The sequence below is a fragment of the Bemisia tabaci genome, chromosome 9 (genome assembly GCF_918797505.1).
Source record: "Bemisia tabaci chromosome 9, PGI_BMITA_v3".
Taxonomy (NCBI): Eukaryota; Metazoa; Arthropoda; class Insecta; order Hemiptera; family Aleyrodidae; genus Bemisia; species Bemisia tabaci.
Window position 1 is genome coordinate 40,513,595 of NC_092801.1, and position 14,524 is coordinate 40,528,118.

The window sequence follows — 14,524 nt, forward strand, 5'->3', positions numbered from 1 at the left end:
TAGAACTTCACGGGTAAAATTCCAAAAGTGCGAGTGAAGATTCGACGTAAGAGCGTTTTTTTCTAAAAGTTTTGTGTCCTGCCTCCTGGTTCTGAAATGACCGCTTAAGTTGATGCGTATTTAAATTCCGATCTAACTTCTTTTTAACTCTCATGCAAAAACAAATATGTTAGAATACACGCTCAAAGTGTTTTCCTTGAAGTGTTCTTAGCTCAGGAAGTGCAGAGTCGCAGCCCATATTCTGGAAGGGCAACTTTGTGATCAATTTAAACGATTAAAGCATTTTTTCGAAAATCGATAAAATGTTACGATAAAAACCAGCAGTGGTTTACTTAATCGGCGCAATGAATGACGTTGGGATCACATTCAGGTATGAGATAAACAAGCAAAGCCATGAACACCAAGCGAATTTCAGTACCTACAACGCCTGAATGCAACTATTGAAGCTCCACGGATGTCCGTGTTGCATAAGCACAGAAATGAAGGCGTTTTCACTCTGCAGGCACTCACCACTTTACCCGCTCGGCGCGGCAGCGGGTTTTACTGCGAGATTTCAAAAAATGACAGAGCCTTCAATTCTTCGTTTACGCCGCAAAAACATGCACTCCACCTAGTAAAATTAAAAATTTGACTCAACTCTTTCTCCTGTGCTATCTTTTAAATTATTAGCACCTAGACAATAATTACTTACTTTCACACTATCCATTGAAAAAAAGGTAGAGGAAACAGTGATTGTCTTGCTCACATGAACGCTTCGTAGCATTAAGTACAACGTCGCAATATTTCACCAGAAATTGTATCAATTACTCCAGAATTTTAAACGTCTTCAGGGTTTTTCATTTCGCCCTGGCAAATTTCCGGGAATTTTTGAGTATGAGACATGCACCCCTTAATGAACAGACATACGTTTTTAGGTGTAACGTGGCAACTTTACAATGCAATTATGCCCCTCTGATTCGCACCTCTGCAATTTCTTCTTTGAAAGCCAATTTTATTAACAATTTACACATCATGTCGATCCAAAGAGGCATTATTGAATAGACGAACACCAAACTTAAAGTCAATCAAATCAAATCACTCTATGGCAAACACAATATCAATGGTGAAACTACCATACCACGTATCTCGGAAAACCCGATTTTTCAGGAGAGCAATAAAACTGACTTCGTTCCTTTTTTGTGATGATTGAAAGGTAATAATTCTTGGAGGTAGAAACAATCAATTGCTTTTCACCACGCATTAAACATTTTTGAAAATAGCCCCAACAGTTAGGACACGCAGAGGAAAAACCGAGTTACGTATGTGTTCTGCGAATTAGGAACCAACACTATTACCTCGAGGTATATGAATTTCAAATTAAGGTTTTTAGCCTGTTACTTGAAGATTTTGATCGATGTAAGGCCTGGCGAAGAGTCATATTGAACAGCGTGATTAAATTAATTCACTGGAAGCTTCTGTTGATCCTACAGCTGGAGCAGTCATCAGGTTTTTAGAAATTACTATTCTTTTAAACGCCATGACAGATCAGGTACTCCGTTGTAAGAAAGTATAGGTATGTATCAGGTTACCTTCTTAACCCTAGTCTGCCTGAGTGGGGTCAGATTGACCCTCACAATATGACCTTGTCCTTCACAAATAGCTCTACAAAAACATCCAGGAACACGATTTTGAAGGGGGAAAAAAAAAAAAAAAAAAATGTGCATGAGAGATCAAAAAATTCACGAGTACCCCTAGAAAGCCTGAGCGGGGTCAGATATCCTTATAACATATATTTTACCATTTAGCATCACAAAAGCTTACTTTGAAGGTGTATTAATTTTTCTCTTTTTAATTTTTTTCAGAAACTTATAAAACAAGCAAAATTTTTCAGATTTTTTTCGTTTTCAGTATTTAGTAGCCCTATGATTTTTTTCTCATGCTGAGAACAACATGGCAACATGTGTATGATAAAATGGTTGCATACCCTACGCCGTGTTTTTTAAAACTTAAGGTATGCTGTATGGTTAAGGCCTGTGAAGTTAGTGCACTGATATTAACTAAAAACATGAAAAAAACACAGCTAACTAATTGATTTTCAGCTGGGGTCAAATTGACCCCGCTCAGGCTTTCTCGTTGGTTCAGAGGCTCAGGCAGACTAGGGTTAAATGATCATCCTAATACTCTTTAAAAAAAAGGTTTTCCTTTCCTCAGTGGACGAGTCGCCTTCCAATACAAGCGTATGCAACATCGATTACACCTCTTGTCCGCATTATATTATCCGTTACTTGTTGACATCTGACGCGCACCTATCTGTCACTTCCTCAAACGGACCTAGCCTAAGGCTGCCTTCTGTAGCCTTCAGTAGAACATTTAGTGTGTGCCTTGCATTTATAGATTACTCAAGTTGAAAAAAAGTTGTCTTGAAGTTGAAAGACGTAGCGAAAAAACGGACAACTTCCCAACCGCGCGCGTCGATGAGCGAGATTAGCGTGGGTTATGAGAACGGGAATAGGATGGAGGCGGGGAGGATTTTGTCATATTTTTACTTTCTCGCTCCCATAGGGTAGAGAGGAAGTATTGTCATCCTCCAAAAAAAAAAAAAAAAAAAAAGTTGAAATTTCATCATTTCTAGACGTTTTAAGGTCCCAGGAGTAAAAATAACCATACTTGAAAAAATGTGTGTCCGTCCGTGTGGCGTCCCCCAAATCTGTCTACAGCGATATCTCAGAATCTATCTGTTCGATTTCATTCAAAATTGGCACAGGACACCATATCTATGGTCTCCTTATGCACGTTCAACGATTTTGAGGTACGCTAAAATTTGGGGGGGCTACGCTCAATTGTCCATTTTTTAGCAAAATCACACGGAAAGCTCATTTTGAAAGACTGTAAATTTTGAAAAATGTCTTTAATTCTTTAACAATGGGCATCAAGCACATCACCTGGGTCATTAATTTAAGTTCCAAAAAGATCTTTGGACTAAACTCAAAATTCAAGAGATACGAGGCCCAAAAGTAGGGCACTTTGCTCCGCGAAACAGCTCATTTTCAAGGACTGTAAATTTGAAAAAAAATAAAATAAAATGCCTTCAATTCTTCGAAAGTTGGCATCAGAGCACCACCTGGTTCATTAATTTAAGTTCCTACGAGGTCTTTGGACTAAACTAAAAATTGAAGGGTTACGCGTCATATAGCGAGGAGAGCACTTCGTCACACGGAGAGCTCATGGACTGTAGATTTTGAAAAAATGCCTTTAATTCTTTGAAAGTTGGCTCAAAAGCACCATCTGAGTCATTAATTTAAGTTCCTAAAGGATTCATGGACTAATCTCATAATTGCAGAGGGGCCGATAGGAAACGCTCAATTCTCTGATAAATGAGTCGGAGCGCTTCTAGATAATAGCAGCAAACGCTTTGAGTCAGGTGAAACCTAGGAATTCAAATGCATTATATAATGCATCATATACTATTTCCAAAATTACTCCGTAGGTAATCACAAAGCAAAATTAGACAACTAATTAGATACATACTCACATTACAAAGGTACTATGATCATCAAGCTAACGCCAAGAACTCACACTTAGATCTTTATTAAAAACTAATATGTTGTTGTTAATGAATTTAGAATCCCGGCAGATTCCATCTTTTGCGGTTCCTTTTTACGAGGTACTAAGCACAAATATAATGTAATAATTCGGCACAAATATGACTTTAATGCTTGTTAATGAAGGAGGTTATAATTGTTATAACGTGACGTTTGTTGACTTGTCTCTCGTTGACGTTTGTCGATGGCGCTCTCTATTTTTTTTTTATATTTTTGCTCATTACTTTTTCAGATGCAAACGTTCAATATCTTAGAAGAATGAGTGTTTGCTTTTTTTTTTTTTTGGTCCCACGGAAACAAATAAATAATTGAGATTTTTGGTGAAAATGAGGGAGTGCCAATTTCATAAGGGAAGATTCACTAAAACTCTTTGCACCTTTTTGGTGCAACAGCCTTAATTACCTTTCAAGAAAATCTCATCTTTTTATACTTGAACCGGATACACCTTTTGATTTGCCTCAGCTAAAGGCTCCTAATTTTTCCTGTTTGCGATAACTTCGCGACGCGACGGCGCGCGGGGCGAGATATGTGAATTACGAATTAGCGCTGAGATATCGTGGAGCTTAAGATAGACGGTGAAACTACCAAACCACGTATCTCGGTTTGCGACGTCGTAGACTTCCTGTCATACTTTATTTTTTAAATGAAAAACTACTTAACATCCAGTCTTGAAAATTTCTGTGATTTTTCCTCTTTGTGCGGAGAAAATTCCGTGAAAATTTCAAGGAATGATATTGATTTGGTCTACTTCGAAAAAAAAAATGTGAGCGTAGATTTTTTAAACACCGCAAACGAGATACGTGGTTGGGTAGTTTCACCATCGATATTTCTTCAGCGACATTATTTGCGGACATAATTTCTTACTTTTCTAGCTGAATTTTAACCTCGACCTCATTCTAAACTGTTTTGATTCAATAGAACTATCTCAGCGGAGAATGAGGTTGCTTATCTAATAATCATAATATCCTCGAAACGGTTGAATCTTCTCGGGCAATAATTTATTAACTCTGACTATGGATCCAATTGTTATTCCACATAAATTGAGCAGTAGATCATATTTCATTTCAGTTTCCCTTTCCTGCGAAAAGAGAAAAATTGTGTTTTAGTAAAACGATTGGTATGTCGTGTGTGTCTTACGAATCTCAGGTTCTGCGCTCAATGGGTCAGATGCGCTGGTCACAGAATCCTGTTTTGGTGCTTAGTTCTCGTAGATTTGCTAAAATAATCAGATCAGTCTTAACAGCAACTTTCTACGCTCAATATTAGACGCGATATCGCCCTTTGAAAAGTCGAGATTTTGACGTCATCCACCGCGGAAGTGACACCCTTGCTTTCATCCGAGTTGCACGTCGCAGGGCCGGATTAAGGGGGTGGCCACGTGGGCCGCGGCCCATGGCGGCAAAATTAGGGGGCGGCAAATATTGCAATTTTTTTAAATGTAGGTACAAAAAAATCGGATTCAGAAAAACATTGCAAACAAGGAAAGGTGACAAAATCTCTCATTTTCTGAGAGTTCATTAATTTTTAATTTTGTCGTATTTCGGTGATACAAAAGACTGCGCACCTTTAATTAGTTGAGTTATGAGAGAAACCAAACACGTAATTTGGCCTGGAGCGGCGCGGCGCAAAGAGAAATGATGACGAGGACTTGAGATGGAAAGGAGAACCCCTCGACGCGGCGGTCGGCATGTAACACATATTAGCGCCTACGAGACCGCATGAATACTTCACGCATTGCGTCAAACACAGTACGGTCAACAGCGGTCGGCGCGGCGTGAAACGCACAGTGCCTACAAAACTACATGAATACTTCACGCATTGTGCCAAACACGGTGTGGTCAGCGCGGCACGGCGGCGAAAGTTAAAATTATTAAACCACAGTTTGTTCTTTCTTAATTTTTTAGTTCATTTCTTACAAATGAAAGGCCTTGTCCCCACAGAGATAGGTTTACGGAACTGAACTTTCGCGCGAAGTTCCGTGAACTTTAACTGGTATATAGTGTTGGCAGGGCTGACGCAAAAAATGTGTCCAACACGAGTGAACGCGTCTTATGCACTCTTATCCCTCCGGCACGTTCACTTGATGGTTTTTATTGATGTTTCAAAATGAATGAGCAGAGGGCGGCAAAATACAGGCGGTCCATGGGCGGCAAGTAGGTAAATCCGGCCATGGCACGTTGAGCAACCTGTGCAAACGGTCGTCACACCGACTAATGAAGGCAAAGTGGAGGAAACCAAGGGTGTCACTTCTGCGGTGGATGACGACAAAAACTCGACTTTTCAAGGGGCGGTATCGCGGCCCGGTTAATATTGAACGTAGAAAGTTGCTGTTTGGACAGATCTTATTATTTTTAGCTGATCTACAAGAATCAAGCACGATTCTGTGACCGGCGCAACCGATCCTGCACCTGGATTCATAATTCAGGAGATTCAAATAATTTCTCCATTGCAATGATGATATGATTTAGAGGGAAAAAGCGGTAATAATAATAAAACGATAGTCCGGCTGATTGTGATCAGCGCCGGCACTACTATAAATACAATTTGAATTTATTTATTATCGTTTATTTCAATGAATACAAGGACCAACGTAAGGAAGTGTGCGATCAAAGCTCATAATGTCGTTAAAGTAAGCTTTCCTGTGTAAAATCTATCATGATGCGTTGCAGATGTCACCTCTCAAAATGAACTCAGGCACCAACTCACTCGTTAAAGGCTGCATATTGTCTGCAACACAATACAAATAATGTGTGAACTTCCACAACATAAAAAGCTTGAAAATTTCAGTGAAATATTTCATGAAATTCCACGAGGCTGTGAAATATTTTATATTTTTCAGGGGCTAGTGTATGCAACCCGCAATCAAGTACACAAAATTAGAAGAACGTCACAATTTTTACATTTTGCGAAACACGAAAAGGAACCAGTATTCTTCGATATATCTTTCATAAATTTTTGAAGTTTCGTGAAATATTTCACGTGAAATTTCAAGATTTTGTTTTTTATGATATTTTGCCACCCTGGTCGTTGCCACCTCATTCCACTCGGCTTATTCTGGTGATTTTTTGCTCTTTTAGACGATTTCCAGCTGTGCTCGGCAATATTGGTGTGCATGTTTCCGGCTGATTACGCCATTGTAGAACCCGTTAATGACGTCAGCAGGGCGCATAATACTGTTGTACCACTTTTTTCGCCCGTTTCTAATTTTGACTTGCGGCAAGTGGAAAACCCGCCATGAACTTCGGGATGGACGTATCTCATCGAACATGCGCCAAAAGCTCAAAGGGAGCAACCTTCAACCCTGAGAAAGTCTGTGGACATTATTTCCAAAATTATGGATTTTCCCTTTTAAAAATGTCTCATATGGGTCCCCATGAAAATTTCATGGGGAATGAATACATGGGGTAATTACATGGGGACCTATGGGAGCTCATGAGCAGCAATGGGCATCCGTGGGGAAAATCGGAATGTCATTGGGGAAGAGCGGGAATGCCCATGGGGACTCCAAGTTTTTTTGCGGGGCAAATCAGCGTGTGCCTTGTAGGGCATTTTTAACAAGACAACCAATGACACTCGCGGGCTAAATGGACAGTCGGCAGCCAGTGACCCACTCACCCACTCCCAAGAGACTATATGCACTCAGCAGTCTCTGCGTATTGCACACACAGTCGTTCTGTACAGTAAGGGCTACTCTTGTGACAGCAGCCTTGGTAGGTATTTAGGAGAAAAATCATGGTTATTTTCGAACTCAGCGCTCAAAATCACGGGCAAAACTAATTTCTTGCATGCTCAGTTTTTTTAGTGTAAAAGGTTTTTACAAGCTCATATTATGTATTACTTGGAAGAAGAAGTTGTACCTCTCCAGAGCAATGTTTGAGGGATTTGTTGATAAGACTGTATGAGGTCCGCAATGTCAGGTAGGACCGATGAATCCAAGACGGAATCCAGCATTTGAGGGGTTAGCATGGGAGGAGACACTTTATGAGCAATATCCAGCGAAGTACCTTTCAGAGTTCCCTGCAAACATGGACGGCATAAGTATTCTCAAAAATGCGCCCTTCACAATCAGAGCCACCTATGAATACATGAACGTATATCTGCTAAACGGACTTTTGTGCGTTAAGACATGAGCCTTGAGACCCATAAGAATATAATTATGCATAATATGGCTCACTTCAGTTCCGTTTGGCAGAAGTACGTCCAAATGTGTTACGTAACTCTGACGACTTGAGGTGCCAAGGTACTATGGAGCAAAATTTGTTTCATGGAGAAGAAAAAAACTTTCCGGTAGTGCGGCCTGAAAAACTCAGTTTTGAGCTGTGCGACGCCTGCTTATGAACTATTAAATTCAAACTTATCCTCAATGTTGGAACATTTCTTTCTTAAAATCACAAAATCACCGCATAAGTATTTCCTTTATCAGTTTCGTTAATTCTACCGAGGCGGTAAGGAAAAACAAACTAGATAAATATTGCCGAATCTCATTTCATAAATGAGGAATTTCTGGGAGAAGCCGTAATTTTTTTTTCCAAAACCGGTCAATTTCTTGCGCAGTTGGAACCGATTTACCTTAGAGTCAACCTTGCTACGACACGTTAACCAATCACCCCTAGCGCTTTTTATGATATTTTTCGAAGAAATTAAAGAATCTTTTCCTTTTTTTTAAAAAAAATACTGAAGATAAATCTATTATTATTTATTCCAAGAGCACAATGAAAAACCTCTCAAAAAATGCGTGTGCGTTAATTCATTCCTCTTACTTTTCTAGTAAAAAAAAAAAAAAAAAAAAAAAAAAAAAAAGAGAGGGAGAGAGAGAGAGAGAGACACCAATCCAAACGCGAGGAAAACAGGAAAATTGTAAGACGGATTGTGGTTTATATCGTTCAATATCCCCAGCCAGCGTACTTGGAAACCTCAAGAAAAATGCCATGGACTTTATCTAAATTGAATAATTTATGACGGAAAGGGAGCATTTGACACAGCGGCAGTTCTCCTCAAAACTTTCGAAGTAGTATCACATCCCCCCTCATCGTCGCAATCTTCAAGCTTGAAAAGTTTTCATTTCCATTTGAAGCTCTGGTCAAGAATCGATTATGAGGGTGTTCGTTGCGAACACTCTCTTCAACGATACTTTTCCATAGGTTTGAATGGCAGATAAATCGATGTATCGCAAAGCACGCTACGCCACTGTACTGTCCTCCTTTTACATCCATTATACTTAAATATCGATTCACGGTCAGGCAGGCTGCTCCAACTGTGAATAGATTCTCTCAGAAATATTGAAATAGAGGAGAAACCGTGTTCTCAGCTAATGAAATAGACAGCCTTGTTTAAATGTTTCCAACTTCGTCTTGAAACTCGTGATAGCGCTCACAATAAATAACGTGGTATTTTCCAAGACTTAATCTCATTTTTTCGGAAGTTTCTAAATGATTAAAACTGAGAGGATCTGATAATTGGACGTATTTCTGCTAAACGGATAACTATGTGTATAATGATGCGAGCCCTATCATGCATATATTCTTATGAGTCTCAGGGCTCATGTCTTAATGCACATAGTTCTGTTTGGCAGAAATACGTCCGATTAGAGGAAAACGCGAGGCACGAATTTGGGAAACGGACAACCAATCAATACGAATCGGAATTTTAAAGAGGGGAAAAACAAAACAGTGTCACGTGCTGAAACGAAATACTGAAACTTCTAGAAACATCTCACGGCCTCGATCTTCTTCTCACTGCTGAAATCTGACTGACCGTTGTTTTCATTGACGCTGGGTGAAGGCTAAAAAGGACGGAGATTTGCGATAACGAATCAAATTCGTCCGGCATATAAAGGCCATGGGGGTGGGGGGGGGGGGGTGGTCGTGAAAGACGGAAAATATGTATTTTGAATATACGCAATTTGGCATGTCACAAATTAATGGGCAAAGTGCGAAACCATGTTTTCCCATTTGCAGACTCCGTGTCATGCTTAATTGATTCTTCGGAAAACTATCCAGCGCAATTTCTTAAATACTGCCTAAATTTTTCCTCTTCGTTGGCAGAATATTCTATGTGAATTTCAAAATTGGTAGAAAAGCCCTGGAAAAAATTGGCAGTGGAATCTGTGTTCCAAAATACCATAGACCTACGGCCGGCTGTAAGATTTCCAATAGCTTCTATAGCCGGCTACACAATTTTTTATAGCCTTTTATGGCCGATGGCGATTAAGCAACTCACAGCCAGGCGATAAAGTATATGCTAAACGTCACTAATTACGGATAATAGGACTTAGTGAGTTTTTGTACCACTGCTCTCTTTTTGGGCCGTAGTATCTTGATTTATTTTGCGAGGAAAGCTCCGTACTTTTTATGGATGCCTGCCATTCCTTATATATTAGAGCGCCTTCAGTTTCGTATGATCCTGTGCAATACCTCTGGTGTGAAATAGTTGCTTCAAGCGCCGTGGCACGCTGCGGTGCGGCAGGCGGGCAGCCAGCGCGAAACGCGCATTGGCGCCTACAAACCTAACAGGGATACTTCACGCGTTGCGCAATGCGTGAAGTATCCCTGTTAGGTTTGTAGGCGCCAGTGCATCGCAGTTCCGCTTTGTGTTAGGCTTTAATATTTAATCTGGCGGAGTCAGCTTTATTCGACTCATGATTTTGAAATGTTTGCACATCCTGTATGGATTATTCTCGTTTTAATTGATGAAAAAAAATATGTATTAAAGGAAAATATAACGTGTGTTTTGTAAATATTAAGGTGGTTCCGTATCAAACTTAATGATTTTCAAAGCACTCGAATTTCTACACAATTTCTTATAGCCTTTTATAGCCGATGGCAAAAAAAGCAACAGCCAGGCGATAAAGTGTAAAGCCCGGCGATAGGAACTATAGCCCGGCTGTATAATTTTTTAACGCTTCGTGTAGCCCGGCCGTATGATTTTTTCCACTTTCTACAGCCAGCTAAATGATTTTCTGTAGCCTTCTTTAGCCGGCTATAAGAATTCCTATGGTATTTTGAAACGCAGCTCTTACCGCCAATTTTTACTAGGGAGGGCGGTATTTTACTTGAAAGTATGTAACTGCACGCCATACGCTTCTACGTCTACTGATTCGTGGACTAGTGCGGCCGGAGCGCCTTCAATTTTTCACATGCACCACGCTCGTCTATAAAACACGATTATAACCGTAGTTAGGAGTTACTATTTACATAATGGAATGCGCTGCTTATTCACAGTCGTCTTGAGGGGAAAAAAAACGCGACAAAAATTTGCCAAAAAACGGGTTGCAGGGGGCAAGTCTATGGTACGTGTGGACTGTTAAGCTCTCAAAAAATCAAAATCTTGGCTGATCCTGATTTTGGGATATCGCAATCTGAAATTTTCATTGTACATGCAAGTTTTTTACCGATTTTGATAAGCGCTTTTTTATTTATTCGTCCATTGAATCGGTGTTGATCGAATGATCGATTCATGTAGATCGAATACATATACCCTATCGTTGCATGCAGCCATCCTATCACATTATTTTTGTTAACTGAACAGTTCGCCTTCTACTGCGTTTGCAGCAATTGTTGTCACGCATATGTTGTGCGAGCTGATTTCAGCTAATTATATACTTGACCCTCTGAAGGCGTTTTATGTGCGCAAGTAGCGCTATCAGTCGGAGAGCGATCGAAGTAGGGATTGAGCGATTTATTCAATCTCACTTCTATTATTCTCCAACAGGGTGCCCTACTTTCGCACATTAAACGCCTTCAAAGAGTCAAGTAGTCAAGAGTTATGAGCTGAGATCAGCATGCACAACGTATTCGCAACAACAATTGCTGCGGGCGCCCCTGAAGGCGAATTGAAAACAACCGTATAATACAAGTTGAAAAACATTTTAACTCTTCAATTCACACTATGGGGAACACTAATGGGGAATTGTCTTTTTTAGTCGTTTCATGGCGGATTCTCAAAAAACTTTTCAACATAAACTAAAACATGAACTAACATTTAAATGCAAAATAAAATATACTGCGCTACAAAATTTTGTGTACCTACCCTCATCGGATGTGCGACACCGTAATGTGACACTCAGAAATTCTAAAGAAATGTCCTAGAATCTAAAAATTAAGGAAAGACCACTTTACAAAGCGCGACTTTCAGCATTTTGACGTGTGTTGGGTACCTTGTCAAAATTTCACATTAGACACAAAACTCGCAACAAAAGTAACTGAAACCATCCCCGAACTGAGATTGTCAACGTTTTTCGATGCGGAAATTTCAGCTTCTCGCTCATGAAAAATCAGAAGTCTCCCAAAGTCTAGTCACGCACTACAGAGTCAGAGTCTCTGCGGTATGAAAATATGGCAACCTCCAACTCGGTGCTTCGGCTCAGCTGTTGCACGTTGTTAACACTGAACATTATCAGGTGCGGAAGGGACATAGCTCGACTAAGAAGTCTGCCAAAACTGCTATAGTGCGCGATTTGATTCAAGTCGACTTTTGTTCCTCTTGTGAGCGGGGAATTCAAAATCCCCATAACCAATGCTGCATGTATATACATATAAACGTTTATATCTTAGTCAGGAGATGCTGCTAGTAATTTTCGCTGCCCAAATTGTCGCCTTCTGGCCGAAGCATCGCAAGAGCCATGCGACGCGACGTTCCAAAATTTCCGCGGCCGTTTTATGTTTTTTTACAAAGAAGTTATTGGTTGAATCTGTTTGAAACTTTCACTGAATTTTATCGGCAGAAAGAAGAACATTGAGTGGAATTTTCGGACAGCTTCGTTGAACGATTTTTCTGTAAAAAAAATGGCAGCGGAAATGTTGAAACAACTTGAAACGTCGCATGGCGCTTGTGATACTTTGGCTGGAAGGTGACGAAATCGCGTTCTACGTGATTTGGTCAGAAAACATGTATCACAATGCTTAAATCCGTACATTGTCTAGTGGTCCATTGATCGATCGACGACCAGATTTTACCTCTCCAAAGCATTGAGGACCTACCTCCAGTGAATAATACTAAACTCACCAATGCGTTTTGATGGAGATGCTCGCAGAAAGTGAGAAATAAGTCGACACATTTCTTTACACGATCGACCTCGGAGTTATTTTCTTGGTGGGAAGATTTTTCTTCGCCCCAAGCCTGGTTTGGCACTCGAATGTAGTCCCATTTGTTGAAGAATCGCTGTGAAAAATGTTCAAAAAAAAGTCATGAGGCTCAAAGACACTTCCCAAACCGGAATTACAATGAGAATGTTGCCGTGATAGCGAAGAGAGCAGTAAGTGTCAAGTTTTCAAAATCGAGTTTCTTTCAAAATTCGTCTACCCTCTTATAGATGAAATCACTGAAATAGCAGGTAGCTAAAACAGCAGAATGTATCTTATTTGTATCAAAACGAGACACAAGAATGCCTTAAGTGCGCAAAAAATGACGTAGTTTCAGGCAAGACAACAGTAAGTGACATTATTCCTCCAGAGAGCCAGTGAAAACAGGGCTTTCGAGTTGTAAAGTGCTGCCCTCTTCTGCCAATTTTTAACCTGAAAATGGGTTTGCTGTGTGTCCAAAACGCAACCACGAAATTCTATTCTGAGAGATTTTTTAGATAATTATGAAAAATCAACATTTTTGCAGCACTGTAATAGCGCTGGTTCCTTTTTGCGAAATGCGATCCATTCGGTGTTCCCATTTTCTGCGCAAATCTCATGGTCAGCATAACTAAAATTCTCTACCTTCGCCGAGATAGGTACCAGCGAATGATCATTATTTAGAGCTCTATCATAAAACTACTTGCCAATACTGAGGAACCAGGTGAGTATGTTATTTCTACAAACAGGCATAAGTAATTAAATATATTCGTTTCTCATCGCAAAATGTAATCCAGCTCTAAAGCCGCTTTATTTTTGGCGCTAGGTATATTTTTTAATGATCAGACCTCATGTTAATAATTTTTATTTTTTATTTTTGAAGGGAAAAGAGACGTAACTGAAGACAAACCTGATGGATATAGTCAACCGAGACAAGTATTTTCGTTTTAAGTTGCACACCTTCATTTTCTTCGAGATTCACATATATCCCCAAGTGTTTCAGCAGTGTGCTTTCAGGTCCCTGAAAGCAGAATACCTTTCATCATTTTGGGTGGAGGAGAGCTTTCTGTAATTGAGAGCTCATTTGCAACGAGTCCATCCTGAATCCTGATACAACTGTTTTCTTTGATACACGTGGTAACTGAATTCTGAAAACCTCTCTTACTAAAATGAAAAAAAAATTTGAAAAAAAGCGCTACACCTTTACAATTCTGAGAAGACTCTTAGTTTAGAGTAGATCTGGGGAGCTCAGGATTTTACGTTCCACCTTTTTCAAAAAAGCCGCTCTTTAAAATTTAGATTTCTGCTCTTTTCATCCTGTTAAAACTTACATTCGTCTTATCTCAGTAAAGCGATTCAAATAGGGCACAGTAAGCACTGAGCAATCTTTCCGCAGTTAATATATTTTTATTTTAATATTTATGAAGACCTGCGCCAAAATAATGAAAGAAAAGAGAATCAACAAAAAGAACGGAGTCGAAGATTGCAGCAAGGGCAGCCCTTAAAACCTCATTCGGAATCGTAACTATTTCAATTCAACGACTACCCTCATGTGCCATTCGCGAAAACGCCTTCAATTGCGGATGATACGCCACGCAACACCGTGCAGCTGGTTTAGATGCATGACCCAACGTAACCCAACTTGTATCGTAAAACCGACTTGTTCACCTGTCTTCACCACGCACGACGATGAAACTGCCAAAGCGCGTTTTTTGATTTGCGATGCTGAAAATTCTCTGTCATATTTCATTTTTTAAATGGATTATTATAATTCCTGAAAGCTGCCGTGATTTTTCTTCTCTAAATCGATGACAATTCTCTGAAAACTTCGAGGAATGAAGTTGATTTTTTCTCCTTTAGAAAAATGAACCATGCGGAGACTTT

The 14,524-nt window shown here is 39.8% G+C and overlaps 1 protein-coding gene across 1 annotated transcript in view; it reads right to left on the bottom strand.

Annotated features, from left to right (window-relative positions):
- Nucleotides 1–4,158: 4,158 nt before the first annotated feature.
- The window catches only part of LOC109036846 (uncharacterized), a 109,868-nt gene continuing 99,502 nt past the window's right edge, over nt 4,159–14,524 (bottom strand). Inside the window, exons 3-6 of the mRNA XM_019051242.2 lie at nt 13,551–13,661; nt 12,585–12,740; nt 7,439–7,598; nt 4,159–6,308 (exon numbers count right to left, since the gene is read on the bottom strand). Of these exons, the coding sequence (XP_018906787.2) occupies nt 6,235–6,308; nt 7,439–7,598; nt 12,585–12,740; nt 13,551–13,661 (501 nt within the window). The 3' untranslated portion in view covers nt 4,159–6,234. The remainder of the gene's footprint in view (nt 6,309–7,438; nt 7,599–12,584; nt 12,741–13,550; nt 13,662–14,524) is intronic.